Source organism: Rhinolophus hipposideros, assembly GCF_964194185.1.
Source record: "Rhinolophus hipposideros genome assembly, chromosome: 8".
Lineage (NCBI taxonomy): Eukaryota > Metazoa > Chordata > Mammalia > Chiroptera > Rhinolophidae > Rhinolophus > Rhinolophus hipposideros.
Window position 1 is genome coordinate 75632945 of NC_138054.1, and position 27411 is coordinate 75660355.

The following is a 27411-nucleotide window of genomic DNA, read 5'->3' on the forward strand; positions in this document are numbered from 1 at the left end:
GCTGCCTGCAAGCACAATATTCCTAGGGGCAGGCCTCACTGGCTTCCCATCTCCTTTCCTGTCCTTGCACCCGGGAGAAGAATGGACGAGGGTTGGAAAGACCCCAGCTGGGAGTTAGGGAACCTGGCTGTCATCCAAGCTCTGCTGTCCACTCTATGTGTGAGCCTGGGCAAGTCATTTCTTTTCTCTGGACCTCCATTTCTACACCAGTTAATTCACGACTTCTCAAACTCAGCACTATTGACATTTTGGGCCAGATGATTCCTTGTCATAGGGAGCTGTCCTGTGCATTACAGGACATTGAGCAGCATCTCTGGCCTCTCTTCACTAAACGCCAGTGGCACACACACCTGTTGTCAACCAAATGTCTCCTGAGAAGCAAAGGTGCTCCCGGTTGAAAACCATTGTAATAAGAAGAAGGAGGAGGAGGATAAAGAAGAGGAGGAGGAAGAGGAGGAGAAGGAGAAGACCTACCTAGCCAACCCAAGAGAAAAAGAGTTCTCATAAGAACACATACAATAATGGGAACCGGGAGGAACTCTTTGACAGCTGATTAGAGCAGCTTGGACATGAGTAGCTATTTTCCACAACTTCCCTTCCGTTTTCCCACTTCTGAAATACATGGGTCAGAGGTTGACCTGGGCTTAGAATTGACACACCCTGCTTCCAAGGTCCAGGCTCTTTCCACGCTAGCAGCTTTGTGAAATTCCACCTTTTGGCAAGGCATCCTGGAAGGATGCCACATCTTTGTCTCTGCATAGTAACTGGATGTCCCCAAAATGGATCTGAAAGAGCAGAGGTGAGGAGAAAGGCCGAGATGAGAAAAACAAGAGGGAGCCCAAATCTGCCAAGGACAGAGATGGAGGCAGCAAAGGAGACCCAGTGATGGGGTGGAGTATTTGAGTCAAGGTCCGTTTAGGAGACAGAGAGCACAGCAGTAATTTGAACGTAGGCAATTTAATGTAAAGAAGTGTTAATTAGTAAAAGGGGGTTAACTTCTAAAAGGATTAAAAGAGGACACTAAAGAACATAGGAATGGCAAATATAGGGAACATGTACTACCTCTTGCAATGACGAAGGGTGTGGCAGAAGCTGAACTGTAAAGTGGCTGCTAGGTGAGGAGAGCATAGCCTGGGGTGCAGTGGACCTGGTCCCTGATGGCTGCTGAGGTGAATGACACTGGACAGCTCCCACATGGAATAAAAGAAAATGGAAGGAGGTCCAACACCAGAAAAGAGGAGACTTCTTTATTATTAATATGATGATGATGTTTCAGGTATAAAAAGAGGAGACTTCTGATGCTATCACCTTGCAATATCCCTCCAAACCCTCAATTGACAGATATTAACATTGCACCAGCTGGCAAAGAAGAAATGATTACAGGTCCAGCTCCAGTATCACAAAGCAGAGTAAAGGAGGGCAGCCTTGGAACTAAGAGACTATAAAGTGACAACTGCCACAGTCCTTGCCTTTGGCTAATCAGCTTCCGCGTACACCTTCTGTGCACTTTTGAACTTGCATTCACAACAAAGCAACTCTATGTTTCCACGTAACAAGACAGTTGTCCTTTGTACAAATAAAGGAGTTCTGGCACTTGCCTGGAAATGAGGAGATACATAGTTCCAACGTCACTATATCCATTGCTGGCTGTATGAATGACCCCTCAAACTCAATACAATCACACCGACTCTGCTGTTTCCCAAAGACTAACCTGTAAGGTTAACCTCCAATGACTTGTGTATAAATAATAATGGGAAGAAGAAGAGAGAAGAAGAAAATGATTCACATCTAGATATAATTTATAAACATAACAAAGTTACTATGACCCTCATTTCTGTAATTGGTCACAAAGCTATAATTTATGACTTCTTTCTTCCTCTACCCATCCCACATTTCCTCCACCCTCAACCAGAACCTAAGCTAGTTGGGGTTTTTACCAGGAAAAGTGAGCCAAAACTGCATTCCTGAATGGTAAGAGTCCTCAATTATCCTGTTTTTGGGGGTTGCCAAAGCTTTCCATTAACCTTTATCATGGACATAGAAGTACTAAGACGTACTTCCCAGAGAATTTCCTGAGTTCCAGACATAGTCCTCTGTGCCCCATTGTGTAGTAGCAACCCAATTTCCCCTTGGTAATCAGGATCAATAAATCATTCCATCCAGTAGACTACTGCTTTTTTTGTGGTTAAGCAAAAAACAAAAAAGCAAACAAAAAAAAGAAACAAAACTTTTTGCTTCAGTGCTTGTTCAGTGATACAAGGATCTTAAATAGCTAGATGGCAGTCTCATCCTTCCATTCATTGGAACCATCTCTGTGTCCTCTGGTGTGCCCCCTTGGGAACAAAGTTCTCCAAGCCAGCAGAGCTCAATTTTCCTAAGGAGCAAAAAGTCTGCAAGTGGGTGATGAAGAATGACAGTGAAAGGAGACTGTGTCTGTTGTCATTTATTGCTTCTTAGTTCAAATCCATCCTTCAGGGCCTGCTTGTGGTACTAGAACATTTTTTCCTTACAAGCATGATGTTAATCTTTATCAATAGATGGCACTGGCAGGACACTGGACACTCTTATCTGACACCAGTGTTCTTTGCTTCTTCTTGCTCTTGCAGCATGAGGTAGTGTACAGGACACGCAGTGGAGCACAATCCTAGTAGTATCAGCAGCAGACCCACAGCTGGCTTCCCAAAGGCAAGATGGATGGGAGCTCACTTCCAAGCATCTTCCCAATGATGGCTTCCTATTCCCTGCCCCTCAACTCTGTGGGAAGCTCCTTGGCAGACAGTGCCCCAGCTGGCTTTCCAGCAAGTTCAACAGCAACCCCGAGAGGCAGCTTCCCAGTTTCATCAGCATCTCAGCAGGCAGTTCTCTGCCCACTAACCTTGGCCTACCATTAGACCATCTCTCACCTGGACAATCCGGTGAACTTTTCTGCCACTCAATGGACTGCAACCTTGCCCTCTCCATTGGTCTGAATCCTAGCCAGGGAGGGGTTTTCGCTCCCTTCCAAGTTTTATTCTTTGAATACTCTCCTTCAATCTTCATGGTAGTCTTTAGAGTTCTCCTTTAATTCCCCTTTAGTTAATTTGATGTAGGTTTTGTCTCCTGATTGGACCTTGACCGACACTGACACAGAGCTACTCCCATTTCCACACCTTGATTAATGGACCCATGTATTTCAGTGATGAGGGAGGTGGCACTCACCCATGCTGTCTGTCTGAATCAAAGTGTGTGTGTGTGTGTGTCTGCATGTGTATCATCCTTTCAGGGTTGGTCTCTCAACTGGCACCATACTTGAGCCTTCAATACGCCATTCTATCTTTCAGTTCGGCCATCTCCTTTCAGGTGATGAGTTTTATGATAAGACTAGTTAATTCCATGGGAATGAGCCCAGTGCGGCACTTCCTTTGTTAGAAAATTAGTTCCTTGAGAAGAGGCAATTCTGGGTAGAATACCCTGATGATAGATGAGGCATTCTGTAAATCATAGGTAATGGTGTAGACAAAAGCATTACATGCAGGGACAGCAAATCCATATCCAGAAAGTGCTTCTATTCCAGTAAGGAAAAATCATTTCCTTCTATATGATGGAAGAGGTACAATGAAATCAACCTGCCACCAGGTAGATAGCTGGTTCATCCAGAGAGTGGTACCATATTATAGGCTCATGTTGGTCTTTTCTGTTGAAAGATTGAGTACCCAGCACTTTGTACAGCAGTGCTGGTATCCAAGGCAGCCCTTAATAAAGGGAAGTTCATGTTTTTGAGCCCATGAATATCCCTCGTGCCCACTATGGCAACTTTCTTCACGGGCCACTTGGACAAGCATAGGCATAGCTGGGTAAAGGGACTGATAACCATAAAGCAGCCATAATGTTCACCTGATTATTGGAAGCCTCCCTGCAGTGGATTCCCTTCAGTGAGCATTCACATGGGACACAATTCACAGTCTATGCCTATTCTGAAGAGTCCATCCACAGACTTCTTTCTCAGAAGTCTTTGCCACCAGTTTTCCAATTCTATTCCTTTCACATCTGACCATCCAGCCAAACCATATCATTAATAACTGCTTATAAATCACTGTAGGTCCATACTTCTGACCATCTCTACTTCTAAGGTGGACAATCAAATACACTATTTAAACCCCTGAAAAGATTTTCCTTCACCACTGTCCTTCAGGGTCACCCCTGATGGGGTGTAACGCTGTAGACTTCTATTTTGGGTGGTACTCGCATATTGTGTAGCACCATGTGTAAACCAGGCTTGAGTTTTTATTCCTCAGTCAACTGGTCTTAAGGAACTCCCCATGAAGCCATAGATATGTTTGAGAAATGAGAGGCAATGAAGCAGGAGTCAGAATCACTGACTCACATAACTTACTCATAATTTCCAGACTTGCCCAAGCACAGTCTCTTTTGCACTACTCCCATCTGATGGGAGATCACTGCTTCACAAAGCTATTTTTTACAGTTAGTTGTGTCAAGAGAATCCTAAATGGAAATCTCAGGCTGTATGGTCACCTGCTGCCCCATAGCTCTATCACAGTCCAGTAGCAAGCTAGAAGCTGTTTCTCAGAAGAACAAGTGTGATCTGCATAAGAAGGAATAGATTTACTCTAAAATCCTAGAGCAGGGATGTCAAAACTTTTTTCAACATTTTTTACCAAGGGCCATATGCGGTAAAATACACAAACAGCCGGGCCACTCACTCGAGGTGAAGCACGTATTGCCTCACCTGGTTTATTTAAGTAAACTAAATATATTTTTGGAATTTGCTGCGGGCCAATTAACAATGGATTGCAGACCGCAGTTTTAACACCCCTGTCCTAGAGGGTCTGTTTTGTGATCCCTCTCTTGGGACTTGCCTGAGACTTCATACAGCACCCCTACTTACTATGAAACCCTTGAGAATCATTGGATCTACTGGACTATAAAGACGAAGTGGTAGAAGGGCTTGTACTGAAGCCTTTACTGGCTGCTTTCATTTGCTATGGTCCCCACTCAAAACCGGCCATCTTATAAGGATTTTTGTTGATGGGTCAAAGCAGCACACACAAATGTGATTCATGTTTCCTCCAAAAAGCCTACTGAGTGCCATGGATTGTTGTTTTGTTTTGGTTTGGTTTGGTTTGGTTTGGTTTGTGGGGTTTTTGTTTGTTTGTTTGTTTGTTTGTTGGTATGTAGCATAAAGTACAACAACTTGACTTTCACCTGGGAGGAGATATCTCAACATGTTCCATACCACTGAACCCTCAAAAACTTCACTGAGATAGCAGACTTCTGAAATTTTGTGGTATTGCTTTCCTATCCTCTCATTCATATATGGGGTACTTCCTGTTCATCAGATGCAGTCAGCTTGTCATCAATGTAGCACACCAATGTCAAGATGATCACATTATCTGGGACTATCATGGCAGAAAGCAAGGGAACAGACTCAGCTCTGAGGCAAGACTGTGAGGTATACTGTTGGCCCTTCCAGGTAAAAGCAAACTGGGGCAGTCCTCACAAATTGGTATGGAGAAAAAGGCAGTACCTAGGTCAATGGCTACATACCAAGTGCTATACTGAGTTGTTCAGCATATCTAGGACTAAATCTGGGATAGCCACTGCAGTTAGAGTCAGTACCCAATGAAGCACACAATAATCTAGTCATTCTCCAAAACCCATTCAACCTCTGCACAGGCCAAACAGGCAAGTTAAATGTGAATGGAATAGGAATTATACCACTTCTGTTTATTCCAGCCTTCATTAATCCCTGAAATTCCCCCAGGATTAGAGAAATGCTTCAAATTCAATATCATGGTAGAGAAGGGAAGTTCCAGGAACTTCCTTTTTTCCCATAATTCCTTCCATAATTGCCCACACTTAATAAGTCAGAGACCTGAACTGGGGATTCTTCCAGTTGCCAAGTAAGTCTACTTCAATTATATATTCAGGAACTGGATACCTTTGGGCCAAGTATCTCTCACCTGACTACGTTAGTTGTTCATCACTTTGACTGGTGGGCCACAGTGACATTTTTCATCCTCAGGAATTATCATAAATTCAGAACAATGTCTAGTAATCTCCAAAGGTCTCGGTACCTTCTTTTACCAAGTATAGTCATTCTAGTAAATGGCCATAGGGCTCTTTGGTGAAGGCCTGGAGGAAGATTTATGGTACATACTGATAGCATTGGAGCAGGAAACTTCTTCGAGGAGCCTAGCCTCCTCTTCAATCAAATTGGCTTGGTCTGGAAACTGATAAGAAGCCACAACTCTCCAGTGCGATGATTCAACATAAGTTTTGGCCACTAGTCCCAGAGGTTGGTCAGTTGGTCGGTTGGTTGGTTGGTTGGTTTTCCTGTTATATGTAGATCAAGCAATACTCTAGTACAATGTCCGTCTATTTTCTTTCTACAAATGCAATAATGATTTAGTCACCACCAGAGATCCCTAGGAGCCAAGGCATTTTGATTACTGGTACAACCCTGCTGGTAAAGGCACCAACCTCGTTTCTGGCTGTTAAGCACTGCCACTTAGCCTATACCTCTCCAGGATCCTATCATCCCCCTGAAATCATGGCGCCCAGCTGAATGACAGCATACTCCTGGTAATACCTGGCCTACAGAGATGAATATCAACAGAATATTTTAAGGACATGTGTTCTCACCTCACTAATATATTTCTCAGTGCCTTAGTTAGGAAAGTATCTTCTGGGAATTTTCATGGAACGTAGTTTGGGGGTGGCTGTGCAGGTCATACATGATAAATTCACCCCATCATCCTATATCCTTAAGCCTTTCGATTCCCTCTTCTGCATGATTCCATGGCACCTCTGGCATCTCGACTCACTAAATGTGAGCCACCTTCAGGTCCCACCAAGCAAACTGTTCAGAGCCACCTTTAGCTGCACAAGCTAACATATTGAATCCCAAATCCACATCCATGAATTCAGAATGATTTAGTATTATCTTCCACCCTTAGAATTAACTCCCATATATATTCCCCAGGATTATGTTAAATCTTGCCATTAGCAAAAACCTTGTCATTCTTCCATTGTGTAAACTATATAAACTAGCTCTTCCTGGATCATAGTGTGTAGCTGACCCCTTAGAGCATGCTGAGACTTGACCCTCATTGTGGACATAATGTAACAAAGGGTGCTTGTGGCAAGTCTCAAGGAGAATGTTCAGGAAAGGGAAGGGAAGAGAAGGGAAGGGAAGGGAAGGGAAACCAGAACCTGGAAAAGAAGTGCCTTCCTGCTGCTCTCACCTTCCAGTGGCCCTCTAGCACTCTCTGCTGACAGAGCCTAACATTGCTCAAGTTGGCGAAACAGAACTGTTCACAGGGTCCAGCTCCAGCACCACAAAGCAGGGCAAAGAAGGATGCATTTGGAGCTGAGACAATAAATCAATAACTGGCATGGGGGACAGTCAGACATGGAAGCCGGCATAGGGTTCACTAGGGAAAGAGGCTAGAGGGGCAAATTTCTCTGCCTTTTGGTGGGGAGGGGCAGGAGCCCTGGGGAGAGAGCTGTCCCCACCTCACACAGCTCAAGACAAGAAAGCCACATTGTTCAGCTTTCAAATGAACAGGAAAATTCCTGAATAGGCTCCCTCTTCCCACCCCTGGGAATAAGAAGGAAGTGAGTTAAGATGCATTTCATTTTCCTTGAAGAGGCTCTCTCAGCTCCTTGGCACGTGGTATGTCAGGGCACCTCCACCAGCTGCAGATTCACCTGACATTCAAACAGTCATTGAGCAGCATTTCCAGCAGGCCAGCTAGGTGCTGAGCACTGAGTCGGAGAGGCTGTTTGACCGGGGGTCTCAGCTATCTGTGCTGAGCCTGGCTTGAGCGAGTGTTGAAAGGGCAGACTGATTTGTGGACAAAAGAAATTGCCAACAGTTAATGTGGTTCAGCTTCAGATTTGCCAATATTTCTGTGATGATTCCAAGAGTCAAGGCTTTGGATTCAAATCACATGGGTTCTAACCCTGTCTTGGTTCTTCTCTAGCTGTGTGACCTTAAGCAATTTGCCTCATCTTCCCGAGCCTGTTTCCTTATACATCAAGTTGTTTTGGTAACATGTACCTCTCAGGATTGCTGGGAAGATTAGGGACAATGTCTACATTAAGTATAATGCAGGGACCTTCCAGGGTAGGTGCCCAGGCCCATCACACCAAAGCCCCCACCACACTCAAGGTTTCACCAGACTCACTCAGACAGACAGCAGATGCTTAGGCTAGTGGCCTGGCACCCCCATGTCAGCCCCATTGTCACTGGCGTGGTCTGCTCGTTCTCTTTCTTTTTAGTTACAGTTGACATGCAATATTATGTTTGTTTCAGGTGTATAACATAATAATTAGACATTTATATAACTTATTAGTTGACCACCCTGATGAGTCTAGCATGGCCCTGGCACCACACATAGTCATTACAATATTGTCTACACTCCCTACGCTGTACTTTACGTCCCTGCTGTCGTCCCTGATGTTGAGCCCATGGTACCCTCCTTGCAATGGGCTTCTAAAGAGCACCACCTAGTCCCACTTACTCACTGGACAGATCAGGAGACTGAGCCCCAAAAAGAGCTGACATTTGCTCAAAGCCGAATAGCCTGGTGGTGGCCAAATCAGCGTTGAAACTCAGCCTCATGGAATCAAACCATTGGACCATCTGGAAGACTAAAAATAATGTGCTTAAGAGAATGGGCTTTGGAAGACAGTTTGTATCCTGGCTCTGCCGCTTTCATTCATTCAGCAAATAGTCACTGAGTGCCTGGCATGTACCAGGTGCCATGCGTAGTGCAGTGGACACAGGGGGACCAGCTCTCACAGTCTGGCGGGGAGGCAGTGGACACCCAATGAATAGCAAGCTGCTTGCCCACTGTGAGGGGGCAATGAGGGACATACACAGGACAGGGCCCTGAGAGTGACAGGGACAGTGGGGCAGGGAGGCCACCTCAGGGCAGTTGGGGAGAGCCTCTCAAGAATGGTCATCTGAGCTGATACCTGGACACCAAGAAGGACCAGTCATGTGGAGATGGGTGAAGGGCACTCAGGCAAAGAGCTCAAAGTGATGAGAAGAAATGAGGCCAGCGTGAGCAAAAGAGCAAGCAGGCGGGACAAGGTCAGAGAGATGGCAAAGGCCATGTCAGCAAGGCCTCCAAGGTCACAGCCAGGAGCTCAGCTATCACTCACAGAGCGGGAGGAGGTCACTGGAGGGTCTGAGCAGGCGAGTAATGTTACCTGGCTTATTTTTTTCAAACAATCACACTGGTTGCTGCTGTATGTGGGACACTTGGTGGCTCTGTGACCTTGGACAAGTTGCTTAAGCTCACTGAGCCTCTATCTGCTCCTCTACAAAATGGGGATGCTAGTACCTGCCAAACAGGCTTCATTAGAGGCTGTCATGACAACACACACAGAACACTTAGCACCATGCCCCGTGCATTGTCAGAGCCAAATAAAGCTTTGCTGTTTTACATCAGCACGTCCAAAGCCCTCGTCCTCCACCCACAGGACATAGCTTGGCCTGAACCGGAAACCATAGGTCCTTCCAATCCCATCAGCACAGCACAGCCTCCCACTGCCCTGGAAGCACCACAGCCCATGGCTTTTTTCTTCTCCCATTTTTCAGATGAAGCTCACTTAAGGTCAGAACCAGCCTCCGTGCTCCCAAGAGGAGGCCCTCCGACGGACATCAGAGTCCCTGCTCTCTCCACCACATGGCAAGGTGGGCTCTGCCTATGCAATGGCACCATTATTTCTACACTGCCCTCAGCCATGGGGGTGTCTATTGGGCTCCTGTCCATCAGAGGTCAGCCAAGAGATGTCAGCGGGAGCCCAGTGACAGGGAGCAGCCAGAGCACGCTCTCAATTAGAGCCTTGCAAATGGCCTTAGCATCCATCAAAGTCACGGCTCCATCTCCTGGGTGCTCAGGATATATAACATGTCCCAATCAGAGGCTGGCAGAGAGACCGTGAGAAGTAATAATTGCCTTAGCAGGTTGCTACAACCAGATTTATGATGACATAAAGAAATAAATTTAGCTCCTGGCAGTACTAGGCAGCCGGCCCATCCACACTTGTAGAAATCCTATTTGTTGGGGTCAAGTGGGTGGGGGTTCTGCCAGGCCCCCTCCTACCAGGCCCATGACCCTGGGCAGAGCCAGCCCGGATCAATCATCTTCTTGTGCTCCAGGCCACTTTGTCCAAGAGGCCACCACCTCTGACATATATCACAGCATTTGAAAATCAGTTCCCAGGCACAAATTACCCATTTGGTGTTGCACCAAGGGATCTCTGGCTTTTGACACCACCCAGACTAACCATGGGCAGGGTGGTTAAAGGCCTAGCCTTTGGAGTCAGCCTAAACGTGGGTTCAAGTCCAGGGTCTGCCATATAACGGTTGTGACTTCAGGTGAGTAAACTGCCTCTCCGAGCCTCTATGCCTTCATGTCTACGTGATGGGGGAGCAATTCCTACTTTAAAGAGCTGCTGTGTAGATTAAGAGATAAAGGGTATAAGGCGTTTAACACAGTAATAGGTGCTAAACGAAAAGTGACCATCTTTATTAACCAAGGATTTCCATATTGTGATATGATATGGCATTTATTGTAGGACAATTGCTATGTTAGTTATTTTTAAACATTTTATTTCTGGACTTAACAACCAAACCTGCAAGTAGGTGTTATGCTGATTTTCTAGATTAGGAAACGGGGTGACAAGGACACTTGAACCAGGTCACCAGCTGGTAGGATGTGGAGCTGGGGCTGGGACCCTGGCTTGTTGATTCTGGAGCTGGGGCTCCTCCTAAGATATAGCCTACCTTCCCAGCTCCTCGGAAAGGCCACGTAAGGCCACCAGTCGAACACAACCACACCCCTCGTTTCTTCTCTCCCTCATGCCAACATATCTTGAGCACCAGCTCCAAGACAAGCCCTTTGCTGGGCAATGGACACAAGATGAACAAAGAAATATGTTCTGCCCTTAAGGAGCTCAATACCTGATGAGTAAAGCTGTATCCACACTGCCCAGAACACATATGTATCAGTTAGCTTTTGCTGCCTAACAAACAATCCCAAAACATATTGGTTTACAAGAAAGAACAATTTATTATCTCTCCCAGTTCTAGAGGTTGGTTTGGCAGTTTCTGCTAAGCTTAATCATGCAGCTACACTCACCTGACAGGTTGGTCAGGCTGAAAGGCCCAAGATGGCCTCATTCAGAGGTCTGGGAGATAGTATTTGCTGTTCATGGGTTGCGCTGGTTCTTCTCCATGTGCCCTCAAATCTTCTGGTTGGCTAGATAGGCTTCCTTACATGGCAGAATTCCAAGAGGGCAAAAGCTGCAATGCTCCTTGAGGTCAAGGATCCAGAACTCACTTGACATCACTTTTGCCACATTCTATTGGTCAAAGCAAGTCATATTCTTTTGCTTGCCCAGTATCTGACATACATTTGTGATCCACCAGGTTGGGCTTAGCGGTCAGTGCAGAATGAGTGTGAGTGGGTCAGTCTGTGCCTTAGCTAAGTACGATCATAACTGTAATAAACTTATTCAGATTAAAGGATGTTGAATTGTGAGGTCATTAGAATGAATCAGATCCTTTAACCAATGGAGAAATTGAGGCACAGTGTCAGCCAGTGTGTGAATAGAATCAGTACATCATAGAGCCAATCTTTGTATGAAAAAACTGAGGCCCAGAAACAGGGAGAGAGAACACTGGGCTGTGTTCTTGGACAAGAACACAGCCCAGTTTGTGACAGAGCCAGGAGTGACTCAGGTCCCTACCCGCCAGCCCACTCCCGCTCCCACTTCACCTCCTGAGGAAGCCTGGGGCTGGGAATGGCTGGGCAGCTGGACGACCATTCCCAGCAGGGGTGTGGCCCATCTCTGCTGTGTTTATAAACAGAGCCCTTTCAGCACACCAGCACCATGCAAAGCCCTTAATGACAATCTCATCTGATCCTAACACGATCACCCACATTTTACAGATGGGAAACAGCCCCAGAGAGGACCTCTGACTTGCCCAGGGTCTTCCAGCTGTTAGGGCCCGTCTTCATGACACTAAAGCCTGAGCCTCTCATGCTGCCCCCAAAAGAGCTCGACCCGGATCCAGGTTCCCAAGGGTAGGAGGCAACTCCGTGGCCCTCGGGAGTCTCGTGATAAAGCTCACTAGCCGAGGAACTGCTTCAGAAGCCTGGGAGGAGGCAGCAATAAGTCTGTGTGCCTTGGAACCACCTCTGCAAATGGAAGGACCCTGAGTGATGCTCTGGTCCACATCCCCACCATTTTATGGATAAAAACCCAAGGGCCAGACCAGCACCCACACCCCAAACTCCCAGTACAGGGCCCTCCCATTGCACTGGGAGGCTGGGAGCAGGTGAACAGGTCTCAGCAGGCTGGTCAGACACTCACAAGGCCACTCTGTGGCATTCAGAGAGCACATTTATTTACAAAGCGCTTTACAAACATCAGCTTATGCCTCCCCACAGCCCCCTGCGAGGTAGGTCAGTAGTCATATCTACAGTTTACAATGGGGAAATTGAGGCACGGAATGGGGGTGTGGCCTGCCCCATTTTAAAGAGACCTTCCCAGCCACCCATCAAAAAATAACAAAATAAACAAAAAAGCATTATTCCTCCATCCCAAAATATACCTTCAAACTCTAGGGATTATGGGCACCTGTGATCCATAGTCCCCTCCCCACAGCGGGCAGCCTGACCAGGAGCCACAGGGGCTGTTGTTCAGCCTTGTTGTCACTGGCCCAGGCTGAGTAGGACCCAGCCAGTGTGGCCTGAAAGCTATAGGCAGAGGGGCCTGAGCTGACATCACTTTGCAGACATTGGGTGAGGCAGGGAAGGGGCCCCATGTAGGGCAGGCTAGGGATGGGCAGATCCTGGTTCAGAGCACACGTCAGGGAAGTGGAAGTGGGAAGGATCGTGAGCAAAATATCCCTCACGGGGCTGCAGGGGGCAGCGGGTGGAGGAGGGGACCGCAGTTCCCCCTGCGGAGGCCCAGTCTGATGTGCCCATTAGCAAATCAGGGCAGAGCCCAGTCTGCACAGGACCCTCAGGGGCCGGGCCAGATGGTATTCCGGACGTCAAGCCCCAGTGCACTGTCTACCCATGTTGAGCCACTGGGTGCTGCCTTGTTCTGTACACATGCCACCAAGGGCTGCGATACAGGGGCTTGGGCCTAGGTCCCCCAGAGCGAGCAGCTGTGAGCCCGTCACATGCCAGGCAGTGCCAGGCCTCTCAGGACAGGCCTGCAGGGCTCTATACAGGTGGGCTGAGACGCAATCCAGCTAAGCTCCTCCGGTCCTCAGCCTGCCCACCATGGAAGGCAGCACCCAGGTGGCCCACTGCCCACTCCAGTGCTTTCCCTGTGGGGGCTGTGGTTCAGCAGAGTCGGGGGCGCAGGTCTTCCTCCGCAGTCCGGGATGGTGGGCCTGGCCCTGAGTGCACAGTGGGTGCTCCAGGCCAGGGGCCCCCGCTATCTTGACTCCAGACCCTCCAGATACTCCAGGGCCATATCATAGCAAAAGTGGTACTGATCCTGGGGAGAGGGAGAGAAGGAATCAGGAGCCTGGCCCTTCTCTAGCACTGGGTGACAGAGGCTATGCATGAGACCTAGCCCACCTTTGGTGAGAACAGGGCAAATGGGGGAACATTTTGGCACCACAGGACCAGAACCCAAAGCCCAATTGTAGGGACCAGATATGGGAGAGTGGGTGCTGAGGAGACTGGCTGGGCGTGAACCGGGAAGTTGGAAGTGGCTGGGCACAAGCGACGTGGCCCCTCACCAGGGTCTCCACCATATTGGGTTTGTAGTTCCTAAGCGTTTTGGCAGCAAAGAAAACATCCACCAGGTTGTGGCAGCGTATCATCTCCAGGACCGTGGCACATGCGCAGAAGGTACCGCTGCGGCCGCCCCCGTTTCTAAATGAGAAACACAAGAGGTTTGGGACAGGGATTGGGGGTCGGGGGCTGAACTCAAAGGTGAAGGGCAGAGCCAGGGTCAGGGAGCCGAGGTGAGGGGTGGGGCCAGGGAACCCAGAAGGGAGGGTAAAGAAGCCAACAGGTAAGCAGCAGGACGCAGTTACGGGGGCAGAGTCACACACTAAGCCTAACATCCAAAGCTGAGGGTATCTGGGAAGACAGAGCCTCGAAGACAAACAGATTCTGAGAGAAAGGAGACAAGACACACTCCAAAAGACAGACAGATACAGAGGAGGGCAACGGGGCGGTAAGCAAAACCCAGAGAGCAGGATGGAAAATGGACACTGAGAAGCGCAGCCACCCCAGCGACACAGGTATAAACACACAGTCAAACCGCAGCCTCACACACACAGACCCTCCTATCCCCAGTCTCTGTCCCTCTTCTGTTCCTTGTAATGTCAGGGTGAGGGACCTCTTGAGAAATGAGGGGTGGTCTAGACCCTCAGCCTCCTTCTCAAAGGGCCTCTCCCACTAGAACTGAAAGCCACTAAGAGCCAGGCCCTGCCTGACTCAGCTCGCTGTCCCTGCCTCCAGCATACACAGCCCGACACTGGGAAGGGCCAGTAAGTGCTGAAAACATGAAAAAGTGGGGGGCAAAGGAGTGACAGCACCCAGATATGAGTTAATGAATGAATTATGAATGGGTCATGTGAATGAATAAATGAGTGAATGAATGAATGAATGAAAAACGTTATATGGGAGTATTCATGAACAAAGACTGGAAATCCATTCGCTTAAAAAGTGTACTACCTTATCAATGGGATAAAAAGTTATTAGGACTGTAATTCAACTGGCAAAGTAAGACATCACACAGAGGGTACCGGGTAGTTCCTCAGGGTGGAGTCTTCACCCTGGAAACTGCCTGGGTTCCTACAGGGAAGGCAGGCTCAGGCCATCTGGGAGCCCAGGGGTTTTGGTGCCGGTCTTGAGGCCCACTCTCACCCCGGGGCTCCCTGCCCCAGCCCGCGGCAGGACCAGCACTCACAGGCAGTGTACAACAGTGCGCCCGTCCCCACTCTCCGCCTGCCACTTGTCCACCTCGGCCAGCAGGTGCAGGAAGGCCTTCTTGGAGTCCGGTGTGTCCCGGTACGCAGACCAGCGCAGGAACTGGAAGTGCCGCACCAGCAGGTGCCCCTCCTGCAGCTGGGGGCACAGGCAGCCAGCCAGGGGGACATGAGCACCGGGTTCTAAGGCCCCTGGTGGCCTCAAGGAGGTCATGACAGGCTCCACCCCAGGCTCTCACCCTGGGGCTCCCAGATCACTCACCCGAGAGATGTTCTGCACCCGGAAGACACGAGCCACCAAGTCTTCGTTCGCTGTGCCCGACACGAATTCCACCTCCATGAGGCCGTACTGCTGCCGGCCGGGCTCTGGCCAGTACTGCAGGCACGGCTGGGGCAGGGGCACAGAGACAACAGCTGAGCAGAGCTGGCCAGGCAGCTGCCGCTCACACCCACCCCCACACCTCCACACTTGCCCTGAGGTTCCTGTGCACCCACTCACTCCAGACACACCTTCAGAGAACCTCCCAATCTGCATCCTTCACCCATCGGACTGCAGCGCACACCTGGCCGTGCTTGCTGCACTGACACACTCAGGTCAGCGGAGACAAACCCTTCACAGGGGACGCACTGGCACTACTGAGCCGCTCTACAGCTACGCCTACAAGCTCACACTCAGGAACACACACACACCTGCATGAGGCTGCCTTCTTCCAGGGACAGGCCTCGGTCACGCCACCATCCCTGCACCCCGCCCTCTGGTCTTCTCTCACTACTTCTTCCCTCCAGCATCAGCTCACAGAGGTGGGGGTGTCCCCGATGCTGTGACACAGCTCAGCACCTGCCCCAGGACCACTCCCTGGAGTCAGGGTCCTAAATGTACCCCCTCCAGGTCACAGACTTGAGACAGCAGAGGCACAGAGGAGGTGCGGCCCCCACCACATACATACACAGGTCCTCTGGGCTAGTTGGTCCCAGGTCCAGCCTCTAGTCTCAGCTCTTCCTTCCTCTGGGCACATTTCTCCATCTATGATATGGCCCCCAAGCTCCTCCCAGAAAGCACCATGCTCCATCTGCTTCCCTCTTGGACCAAACCCCACAAAGAGAGGCACCTTCCTCTTTTTGCTGCGGTCCTGGCAACTCCTTGCATTCAAGCCTTTACACATGCTGCTCCCTCCTCAAGGATCACTCGTCCTCCTCACTTAGTTAACTCTACCCTTCCTACATATCTCAGCTCAGGTATTACCTCCTCCAGGAAGCCCTCTGTGATACATTATCCCTCAGACTCCCATATCCCTGTGCTGGCTCCCTGCTAGCTCCTTCCCTCTGCTGTCACTACAGGGTTTTGTGCCTGCTTCCCCCCAGAACCGTGAGATCTGGGAGGGGCTGTGTTCTCCCTGCCTCCCACTGCCCACTGCAGGGCCTGGCAGGGAGTGGCCTGTAGTAAAAGGTGGCTGAATGAATGAACAAATGGGTGACCCATGAATGACGTCCATGTGCGCTTCCCTCTGGGTCCCTCCCCTCCACCTGAGCGAAAGCAGGTTCTTGCCACATGGGTCTCCCTCTGGATCCCTGCCCAGGAGCTGCAGCCCATTACCCTGCAGTTCTAGGCCATTTATACCAAGTGCCTGGCTCAGTTAACACGTTAACAAGAGCTCAGTTAACAAGTCTTTTCCAGGAAGCCACTAAGACGCTGTCATACTCATTTTACAGCAAATCCTCCTGGTTTCCTGGGACAGGTTGCTGGGGAAGTAGGAGGCTCAGAAATCTAGGGGATACGGTCATGCAGGGCTAGAAGGCTGGGCATCTGCTCTTCCTAGGAGCTCTGGCTTGGGAAGCCCCAAAAGGAGATGGAGCAGCACCACTGGCTGAAATCACTGAGCCAGAGTCCAGACCAACCTCAGAAGTGACTGTCACCCTCATCACCTTCGTGTCTGCTGTGTATGTACTGAGTGCCTATGATGGGGTAGACATGGTCCACCCCCACACCGCCATGGTCAATTCATCTGACATGGTCCCCATGAGAGAACAGGGGCTGTGATGGTCCCCATTTCACAGAGAAGGAAACTGAGGCTCAGAGAGGTCAATTAACTTACCCTAGATCAAACAGTCAGAAAGTAAGGAGGCTGGAACTCTACTCTGCCTCAAAGGCTCCCATGATGGGCAGTTTCGTTGAGCAACGAAAAAAGCAAAAGCTCTGGAAGGAGGCGGCCCAGACAGCAGAGCCAGCTCTGCCACTTCCCAGCTGTGACCTTGAAGAAGTTGCTTTACCTCTCTGGGTCTTAATTTTCTCACCTGAAGCCCATAAGTGCAAAGCAGAATCCCTGGCACGCAGCAGGTACTCAGTAAAGAACGGCTGCTTTCCTCCAGTCCGACAACCTTGTTTTACAGACCAGGAAACCCAGGCTCGGAGGGAGCATGACCCATCTAAGGTCACTCAACAAACAGATGGCAGAGCTGAGATCCAACCTCCGACTTTCAGGATGTGCCCTCTGAACGCACAGAGGCCGGCCGCCAGCCCGCCCAGCCCGTGGGGCTCACCCAGGCGGAGTTGGACTGGTGCAGCTGGTTGAGCATGACGATGGAGGTGCAGCCGTAGTCGTAGACCAGCCGCCAGAAGTCAGGTGTGGTGCTCTGCAGCGGATGCAGTGTCACGATGAAGGCGGCGCTCCGTGTGTAGCTCTGCAGGGAAACCACGACTCACAGGGGCCTGCTCGCCACCCCAACACGGCCCGAGCCTCTGCCACAGGCCATCCGCCCACCCTGCCCACCGTTGGCCCAGGCTGCCTCCAGTGGCCCGTTTTAGAGGTTGGCCGGGACCTTGAGGCCTGAGTCGACAGGGTGAGCCCCCAGGCCTCGAGGGCCCAAGCCCATGGCTCCCAGGAACTAAGTAGCAAAAGGTTCCCAAATGTGTGGCAGTGGGAGCTTAGGCCTGGGAGGCAGAGGCCGGCCAAGCTTCTCCCCGCCTCAGGGCCTCTGCATCTGCTATCCCTATTGCCTAGAACAGATTGCCCAAGTGTTTACATGGCTCTCTCCCTCACTGTGTTCTGGTCTTTGCTTAACTGTCACCTCCTCAAAGATGCCCTCTTTACCCCCTCATCAAAAATAGCCACACACACAGGCCCCCAAAACCCACATTAAATACTTCTTCTGCCTGGTTGTTTTTGGTAGAAATTCCCAGTGTCTGACATCCCATGGTCTATTTGTCTAATGACTATCTCAACCCGTTCCCCAAATGCAAGGTTCCAGACAGGAGAGATCTCAGGATGTGGTTTGTACCCAGTGGCCAGTTCCCACCCAGGGCCAGGGAGCCTGAGGTGCCCCAACTCTGTTTCCTGCACCCATTTCTCCTATCACCTCTCTCTCCTGTGCTACCACTAACTGGTTCCAGTTTGGGAGAGGAATGGGGTGATGCTCATAGACTCTTCCCTGCTCAGACAGGAACATCGTGGAATTGTTCATCGGCCCTAAAGCTCCGCTTGCAACACCCAATGAAGGAGGTGGAGGCCCCTGAGCTGGGAGCAGGGGAAGGGGCTTCTAAATGGCTCCTGAGCCCTCAGACCATGGCCAGGGTGTTCCAGGCTACGTCCTGGCTCCAGCTCAACGCCCCAGGACAAGCCCCCCTGACTCCAGACATCAGGTCTCAAGTCCCAACCCCAAACCCTCCCAACCTCCCTAGCCAAAGCCCCCAAATCACTTCTCCGATCCCAGGCTCTGCTGGGCCTGACCCAGATCCCTACTCAGGCAAGAGTAACACCAGAGCAAGAACACTCACTTTGATGCCCTGAATGGAAGATCACTGGGGATAGGAGAATCACCCCAGGGGCCTGATCCCCAGAAAAGGCAGAGGGTCCCCCATCCAGAGCCCTGAGCTCCGCTCCCTGGCTCCTGGTCCTCCCCAGATGCTGCTGGGTGGGGCAGTCCCAGAGCCCGCCCCACGCCCGAGCCCTCACGTCAGTCAGGGCCGCATTGATGTAGTTGTTGGGGTCCCCATCGGCGGAGATGAGGAAGGGCAGGCAGCGGTCGGGCGGCAGGACGTCCATGCTGCGGTTCTTGTCGCGGTTCCGGGGCAGCAGGGCAATGCTGCACTCCTCCACATCCAGTGGTGGCGTGACCGAGTTCAGTGTCTACGGGGAATGGGAAGAGGAATGGGAGGGACAGCCAGTGCTTCGGGGTCTCCTCATAGCTCCACGAAGGAAACTGGGCTAGGTTATTAACCCCATTTTATGGATGGAGAAACTGAGGCCCAGAGAGAAGTGGGAGAGGGCAGGGACCCCAGCTCCCTGTCTCCAGGCCACACAGAACCTGGACAGAGCTCTGGGGACTGGAGTCTGCCTCCTCACCACCACCTGTGTAAACTTAGACAAGCTACTGTACCTCTCAGCCTCATTTTTCCCCAACTGTAAAATGGGATAGTAATATGCCTACCTCAAGGGGCTGTCAGGAGGATAAAGTGAGATAATGTCAAACACCCAGCACTGAGCCTGGCACATGCAGGGCTCAAAACACAAAAGGCACAGAAATGCTCATTACCAGCTTATTAGATACTGTCAAGGAGACAAGTTCTGAGACCCCATGTCTTCCACAGAACTCAAGTCTGGAATACCTGGCACTATAACAAGCCAAGAACTCTGGATTCCCCCTCTTGCCTTCACGCCTCATGGGGTCTCAGTTTCTTTCTGTTGTCCTTGGGGATCCCTAACAGAGAACCCCAGTCTGTCGTGACTCCCCAGAGTCCAATATCATTCTCCAGGAATCATGGGCAGCATTTCCTGTGACACCACCCTGTGCTGAGCCCTCGCAGAAACCCTGGAGTGGAGAAGATATCTGGGGTCTCTGCCCGCCTAGTGAACACAATCTGGACCACTGGAAAAGTACCGTTTCTAGTCTCCTGACAATAGAGATGACATGAGCCTAGCACTGTTGGGGTCCAGGATGTGAGTCTGAGAATAATGCCAAAAACAGAGGAAAACAGACCCAAACTATAGACAATATCTTGGCATCAACAAATGAGCCCCTGGATCCGGCCATAACTGAAGCTGTACCAGCCTCAGGCTTTCCAGTTACAAGAGCCATTGAGTTGGATTTTTGTTACTGGCAGCCAAAAGAATCCTGATGAATACAAACACTGCAAGGGCAATATTACCTATCCTTCTTTTCTGGATGAGAAAACTGAGGTTTGGAGAGGTCAAATGAGTGTTCAAGGCCACTCACAGCTCTTAACTAGGTAAAGCAGGATTTGAACCCAGGTTTATCAGACTTCAAAGCCTAGGCTCCTAAGCACTTTCTCCACTGTCTCAGAGACCTTCCTAGTAGCCCAACTTTGACTCCTACAGCACTGAGGACCTCCAATACACACACACACACACACACACACACACGTCACTCACTCACAAACCACTCCTACACACCTACATACCTATACACATACACTCATGCCCCACCTGGAACTCTTCCCGCAGCTGGGAGGAATTACTCTGAGGGTCAATGCGGATCATCTCCTTGTAGGTGGCCTTGAATTCGCTGACAGGGATGGTGGTCTCCCCACACAGGCAGGCCTCCAGGATTGCATCATGGATGAAAATATACTGCTCCTGGAATCGGAGGTAAAAATACAAGGAACCAGGAAGGACTAGAAGCTAGAGATTTGGGGGTAGTGTCAGGAGGGAAAAAACCTCGAGGCTGAGGCAGGAGTGCTCTGAAGTCGAGTCCAGCCACATGTTACTACAGGTTAAAACAACCCTACTTGAAACCCTTTCATGGATGTATGTTCACTTATCTCACATTTCATCCCTATGACAACACTGTGAGAAGCTCTGATGGTGAGGGGACAGCCCCGGGTCACACATCTAGTGAGAATACAAACCTCAGTATGTCTGGACTGCAGAACCTATGACCTTGGCCTGCTGCTGCTTGACCTCACCCAACAGAACACAGTGGAGCTGAATTTGGGAGAACTGAGAGGTTGGCAGGCCAAGTTCAGAGATGGCAAAGAACAAGGGGAAATCCTAGGGAGGGGAGAGCCTGCTGACACCCGCTTCGAGCTACGACACGAGAGATCCGAGCCCTGGAGCGGGGAGTGGGAAGAAGGCTGCAACCCCTACCTCCGTCTGGATCATGTTGACACGTCGGGAACAGAGGGTCTTCACGCAGTTGTAAATGTCTACGACGCCCTCACACTCAGCCATGTCCAGCATCACATCCAGGACGATGTAGCAACCTGTGCGACCGGTGCCCGCGCTGGGGAGAGAGTGGCCCAGGCCAGGTCAGGGCCTTGCAGAGGGAGCCCGGGGCCAAGGGGGAGAAGACAAGAGGGGGCCTGGGGCAGCTGGCCATGTCTACCCCACACAGGGGATGGGGTACACAGAGAGACCCCTCCCCAGGCAAGGAGGAGTCAGGGAGAAGGCTGCTGGGAGAGTTCTGGTGAAATGCCGTAGAGGACAGAGCTGGGGACGCGCCTTGGGGCAGAGGAGGAGGGAAAGGGTAGGGAAGACGCAGGGGTGAGACGCAGCAACTGCCACCGGGGCAGACGGACAAGTGAGGCTCAGAGCTTAATCCGAGAGTGTTCTTGCTCCTGGGTGTCCCCAAATCTCCTGCCCTCAAAGCCCCGCACACTCATAAGCACTCACAACCCTGCCAGCAAATGGCATCGGTTTGAGCCCCAGAGCAAAGTGGGCAGGCTTTTCCCTGCCATGTGGTCATTGGTTAGGTGGCTGTCTCCCTAACCCACCAAGCTGGGCTGCGTCGGATCCGTCTCTGGGATCTTCGCGCGCAGCACCAGGTGGAGCAGAGTTGAGGGGAGATGACACCAAGACTTCAAGTTTAAAAATGGTGGCGTCGAAGTGGTGGGGAGGACGTAAAGCAACTGGGTCTCCATACACTGCTGGTGGGGACTTAAATGAATACAACCGCTTTGGAAAGCTGGCAGTTATCTACTAAAGCTGAATGTTTGCACACAGCAATTCCACTCCTACGTACATTCCCCACAGAAATGCATGTGTATATTGGCCAAAAGACATGCAATAGAATGTCCCGAGCAGCAGCTCAGAATGGGAAACCACCCAAATGCCTATCAAAAGCAGGACAGAGAAACACATGGTGGTTTATTCATCTCATGGAATATGACACAATATGAATGGATCTTACGAACACAAGGTTGAGGGAAAGAAGTCAGACACCAAAGAGTACCTGCTGTGTGATTCCATTTACACAAAGGTCAGAAACACACAACACAAATCTGTGGCTTAGAAGTCAGGACAGCGATTGCTCTGGGAGGGAGGAGTGGGGTTCAAGGGGTTTCTGTGTGCTGTTCATGTTGTTTCTTGATCTGAGTAGACTGGTTATTTCACAGGTATATACAACTTGTGAAAATTCACAAGGTTATATATACACTTACTATTTGTGCACTTTGCTTTAAGTACATTGTTCATCGATAAAATTTCATTCTAAAAAGAGAGTATCTTAAAGAGGCCGAAAGAAGGCAGAGAGAAGCCGGTTTTGGGGGTGGCAGGGCAGGGAGAGGAATGAGTCTGCTTTGTGAAATTTGGATAGCTATTAAGAAGCCACATAGAGGAGCCAGAACAAGATACAGAGGTCAAGGACTGGTGGGCTCAGGGGACTCGCCGAAGCCACAGGGTCAGAGGTGAAGCTGTGCAGGGGTAGAGTGACAGGCACAGGGGCGGGAACAGGACAGGGCACTGGGCCCCCACTTAAGAGGCAAGAGGAAGATGTGGAACGGAGGAGGAAGTGGAGCAAAGAGAGAAAGGGCAACTAGGGTTACAGGACCCAACCAAGACAGGAGCCTGGGAGGAAGGCGTGAAGGTCAAAGCTGCAGAGGGTGTGAAGGCCAAGGGGTGAGGAAAGCCTTTGGCTTTGGAGAAGACAAGAGAAACGGAAGCCCTTCCCAGCACCTGGGCCAAACCTAGCCTGCAGGTGTGCAGTGACACTTGCTGAATGGAAGCAAATGGAACTTGATCCTGCCTGGTGCTGCCAACCTCAACATCTCCATGTTGTCAGAGCGTCCTTGGCATCTGGGCCAAAGGCCTCCGCAGGTCTTGGGGGGCACAGGAGGGTGCCAACCTGACAGCCAAAGCTCAAAGGGCAAAGGGCCCTTGGGGATGATTCTCTCCTGTCCTCTCCTGCAGGAACCTGGAACCCACCCCGCTCCTGGCCTCTCTCCTCCTGAGGGTTCCCAGCGCCCCACCTGCAATGGATGACAATGGGCCCAGCATCAGGCGGGGTGGAGGCTTTCACACGCCGGATGAAGGCCAGCAGCCCCGTGGCGTGGTAGGGGACGCCGTGCTCCGGCCAGGCCGTGAAGTGGAACTGGCGGACCTCGTGCCGGGCAGAGTAGCCCCTCTGGGGAGACAACAGTAAGCACAGTCAGTCATTGCTGGCATCTAGGAGACCCTTGCTGTGTGCCAGGCACTGTGCTGAGCAGCTCACCACAGGATCTCCATGAATCCCAAGATTAACTTATGAATGGGTGTTAATGTCTCCTGTACACGTGAGAAACCCAGGGCTCACAGAGGACAAACCCCATGCCTGAAGTTACTTACGTGGACTTGGGGGTGGCCTGCCTGATGCCTACACCTGTGCTATTATTAAATACCCACCTCTGCCACCACAGGCTGTTAACCCGAGGAGGTCCGTTTGCCTCTCTGGTCTTAGTCTACAGGGGGAAATGGTCTTTCCTCTGAGGATCTTACAGAGGATCCAACGGGATCGTGCATGGGAGGACTTGGCCAGTCACTGCCCTGTGGCCTCTCACGAGTGATGTGCACCACTCTGAGCCTCACTTTCCTTATCTGTAAAATGGGGCTGATGATAAACATCTAGTCCCACAGAGCTTTGCAGGGCTGAAACAGTATGTGGAATGGGTAGGACCAACACCGGGCAGCTCTCATCGTCATCTGCAGTGCCTCGACTTCCTCTGGAGTCGCCAGCTAAGATGGTTACCCTCCGTCCTTCCATGGTGCTCCCAGCAGTTACCAAGTAGTTACCTTGATGAGAGGGCAGCAGTGCCTTCCTCCTTCCTCCTGCTCCTAGGCTGGGGGAGGTGGGGAGGTGGGCTCCGCCCGGCACCCTCAGGCACCTGAGTGACCAGGTGATGGGAGACTCACCCGCTCCAGGGCAAAGGTGCGCACAACATATTCGGCTAGAGTCTCCGTCTTCACCAGCGTGATCTTGATGTCCCCATACATGTCCGAATCCTCTGGCCAGTACCGTGAGCACTTCACCTGGAGTCCCCAAGAGACAGGCTCAGTGGGCTCTTCACTGCCCCCCTTGGCCTGCCATGCCCCTCATCCCACGGCCCTGCTTACCCTGCCCACCTCCACCAGCTTAGTGATCATGACAATGCTGGAACAGTGCTCCTGCCACACCAAGCGCCAAAAGTCGTAGACCATCTCGGGCTTCGGCCCTGGGGGCACAGAGGGTGCTTGTCCCTGAGGCAAGGTCTCCGCCCAGGGCCAGCACCCCCACTGGCCAGCACCTCCATCCCAGGCCAGGAGGCTCCTGAGTCCCAATGGGGGCTTCATGCACACTCTCCACATACCCCACCAACTGCCAACTCATGTCTGGAGGGCCCTGGGGGTGGGCAGCCTCGGGGAGAGCCTGGCTGGAGACCTCGGTCATCCTGAGTGGAACCCAGGAGGCAGAGCTGGAGGGCCATGGCACAAGTCTCCAGGAAGGATGGACAAATGGACAGTCGGTGGGGAAAGACACAGCCAGAGGGAGCCAAGTGGCCCCCAGACCAAGAGGCACAATCCACGGCTGTGAGGACTGAGCCTGCACCATCCCGGGGACAGACAGATGGACAGGGAGCTGCAGATGAACTGAGCACATCAGGGGAACACAAATGGAAGGAGGGGCAGGGGCTGACAGTCAGATTCCAGAAGACCCCGCCAGACTGAGGCTCACACAGACAGAGACAGAGAGAGACAGACGAGGAGTTAAGCAGCTCAGCAGAGAAGGCAGAAAGGTGACAGAGGGCATTCAACACACTGGGGACACACACGGGCACAGGGGCAGAGGTGCCAGGTACCTTGAGTAGCTATGAAGTGGTTTGACCTGTGGTAACCCTGGAACAGAAGAGGGTGTAGTGAGACCCTAGGGAGCAGCCCCTCGCTCGCTGAGGCCTCCTCTGCCCTCCTCTCCCAGAAGCAGCACAACTCCTCCCCAGAACTGCCCCACCCTCTTCCCCAGGACCTCCAACTCAGGTGACCCTGTCCTTCTAGTCCCCAAGCAAGAAGGGAAAAGCAGCTGAGACACGAGCGTCTTGGTTCTGAACCCATCTTTGCTGTGTGAACCCAGGGAGGACATGACTCCTTTTTGGGCCTAGAGGGTCTCCCTCTCCATAAATTGGGAACTATTATCCACAATCCACTGACAATCCAGCTGTTGTTTGGAGACAAAGTCCAGGATGACCCTGCCCTGTCCCCAAAGCCCCAGAGGCCCTAAGCAACTCCAGCTCCTAGGCTGGGTCTTGTCAGCTATCCCAGCCCCACTCAGGACAACCAGTGCCCTCCCCCCACTACCTCGGTCACCCTGAGCTTGGGGACCCAGATGAAGGCTTCAGGTTGGGAGCAAATGAATACACAGGTTATTCATGGTTCTTAGAAAAATGTTTTTAAATCCTTAAAATCAATAACAATAATAATAATAATAATAATAATAATAATAATAAATTTTGAGGTCCTGTTATGGCCATGTACTGTGCTAAGCACTTTACCTGCATTATCTCCCACAAAATGGAGGCCAAGAGCTACTCCATCCTCCATCCCCAGAGCTCTCAGGCTAAGAAGAGGAACTAGCCAGACTCCATTCCCACCCCAGGGCCACAGCTGCCCACTAGTTCCTGTGTACACAAGACACCCAGGGCATCACACAGGCAACACAGCATTAGAGGTAAGAAGTACTGCAGGGCTGGTGCCAGGGAAAACCACCAAGCTCAGCCACTTGCCTCAAGTTCTCTCCCTCAACACAGCTCCCTGAACTCCTCTGGCCCTGTGGGCTCTCCAGGCCCAAGGAGCCCAGGAGTCAGGCTGCCAGGGTTCAAATCCCAGCTCTACAGAGCTCTTGCTAACTGTGTGCCCTTAGGCAAATCCCTTTACTTCCCTATTCCTCGGTTTTCACATCTATAAAATGGGAATGATTATAGCATGTACCTCCTCGGGCTTTTATGAAGAGTAAAGTAACATATGACAAGGGTTTGGCACTGTGGCAAGCACAGTGTCAGGACTTAACCAGCAGCAGCTTTTATTATGACTCCCTACTTCAAAGGCCAAAGAGTATCCCTGAAGATCCAAATAGTGTGCATGTCAAGAATTTCTGGGGCAGGGGGGGTTTACGATAGAGGTTAAGAATCTTAGCCTTGGAGTCAAGTTGACCTGGGTCTCTGTCGCAGCTCTGCCAAGTAGTACTGCGTGACTCAGGGTACTAAAAGAGTACCCCTTAGCCTCTAATGTGCACATGAATCCCCTGGGGATCCAGTTAAAAGAGATTCCCACGCAGGTCTGGGGTGGGGCCTGGGACTGTGGATTTCCAGTCAGCTCCCATGTGGTGCTGATGCTGGGCCTCAAAGCACACTTTGCGGAGACAGGCTCCCCATCTTTCTACACCTCTGTTGTCCTCTGTGTAAGAGGATAATGAGATAGACACCTCAGAGAGTCTGCCGTATACCTACATACCAGTCCCATGAAGCTGACGAAAACATAGTCAAAGATGCCAATAATGAAAAGCCGCCCAGCCTCACTCGGCCCTCACTCTGGAACTTCTCCAAGTCTAGCCTAATTCCCTACTGCTGTCTCCCCAGGCACCGTCTCTGCTTCAAGGCCTCAGCAGAACTGCTGGGCAACTGGCATCAGAGGAGAGGACCCAGCAAAGATGCTTCCAGGGCTGCCCTCCTACCCCCAGTGCTGGTCAAGCTGGGAACAGGCTACTCCACATAAAACCCATTAGCCTGAGAATCCGACATGAGAGCAAGAGTCTCTTCTGAGTCATCCATCTCTGTCCCTCCAGGGCCCAGCACAGAGCTAGTACCCACATGCTAGTCAGCAAATACAAGGTTTTAAACAGAGAACCTTCAATATATGCATAGTAACGTCTTAATTGCATACATGCAATTATTGCACAGTTATATTACATACAGGACAGTGAAGTGGAACGTTTAAAATGATCCGATTTAAAGAAAGATCAGGAGATCACCTTGAGCACACCCACGTTAGAGACGAGCATTAGAGAGCGTGGGTCCTCACACTCCAGGGCACCAGTGTGTCCTCAGGAGCCTGCTCCTGGCAGACACCCAGTCCTCCCTGCAGCCTCCCAATGGGCAGAACTAGGGGACTGACCACTTGCATGGTGGGTGAGATCCCCAGGGCATCATGATGCTCCCCAAAAGGGAGAGAATCACAGTCTAGTGTTAGGGTTGAGGA

The 27411-nt window shown here is 51.0% G+C and overlaps 1 protein-coding gene across 6 annotated transcripts in view; it reads right to left on the reverse strand.

Annotated features, from left to right (window-relative positions):
* Nucleotides 1–12410: 12410 nt before the first annotated feature.
* PTPRU (protein tyrosine phosphatase receptor type U) overlaps nucleotides 12411–27411 on the reverse strand; it is a 76055-nt gene continuing 61054 nt past the window's right edge. For 2 of the 6 annotated variants that reach the window (XM_081055235.1, XM_081055233.1), the window contains 12 exons: nucleotides 25023–25059; nucleotides 24310–24398; nucleotides 24100–24216; nucleotides 23181–23335; nucleotides 21082–21217; nucleotides 20422–20571; nucleotides 18931–19104; nucleotides 17519–17659; nucleotides 15243–15368; nucleotides 14962–15119; nucleotides 13781–13916; nucleotides 12411–13533 (listed from right to left, as the gene is read on the reverse strand). In XM_081055235.1, the coding sequence (XP_080911361.1) occupies nucleotides 13471–13533; nucleotides 13781–13916; nucleotides 14962–15119; nucleotides 15243–15368; nucleotides 17519–17659; nucleotides 18931–19104; nucleotides 20422–20571; nucleotides 21082–21217; nucleotides 23181–23335; nucleotides 24100–24216; nucleotides 24310–24398; nucleotides 25023–25059 (1482 nt within the window). In that variant the 3' untranslated portion in view covers nucleotides 12411–13470. Of the gene's footprint in view, nucleotides 13534–13780; nucleotides 13917–14961; nucleotides 15120–15242; nucleotides 15369–17518; nucleotides 17660–18930; nucleotides 19105–20421; nucleotides 20572–21081; nucleotides 21218–23180; nucleotides 23336–24099; nucleotides 24217–24300; nucleotides 24399–25022; nucleotides 25060–27411 lie in introns of all 6 variants that reach the window. The other 4 variants (XM_081055236.1, XM_081055232.1, XM_081055234.1 and 1 more) reach the window with 2 other exon arrangements.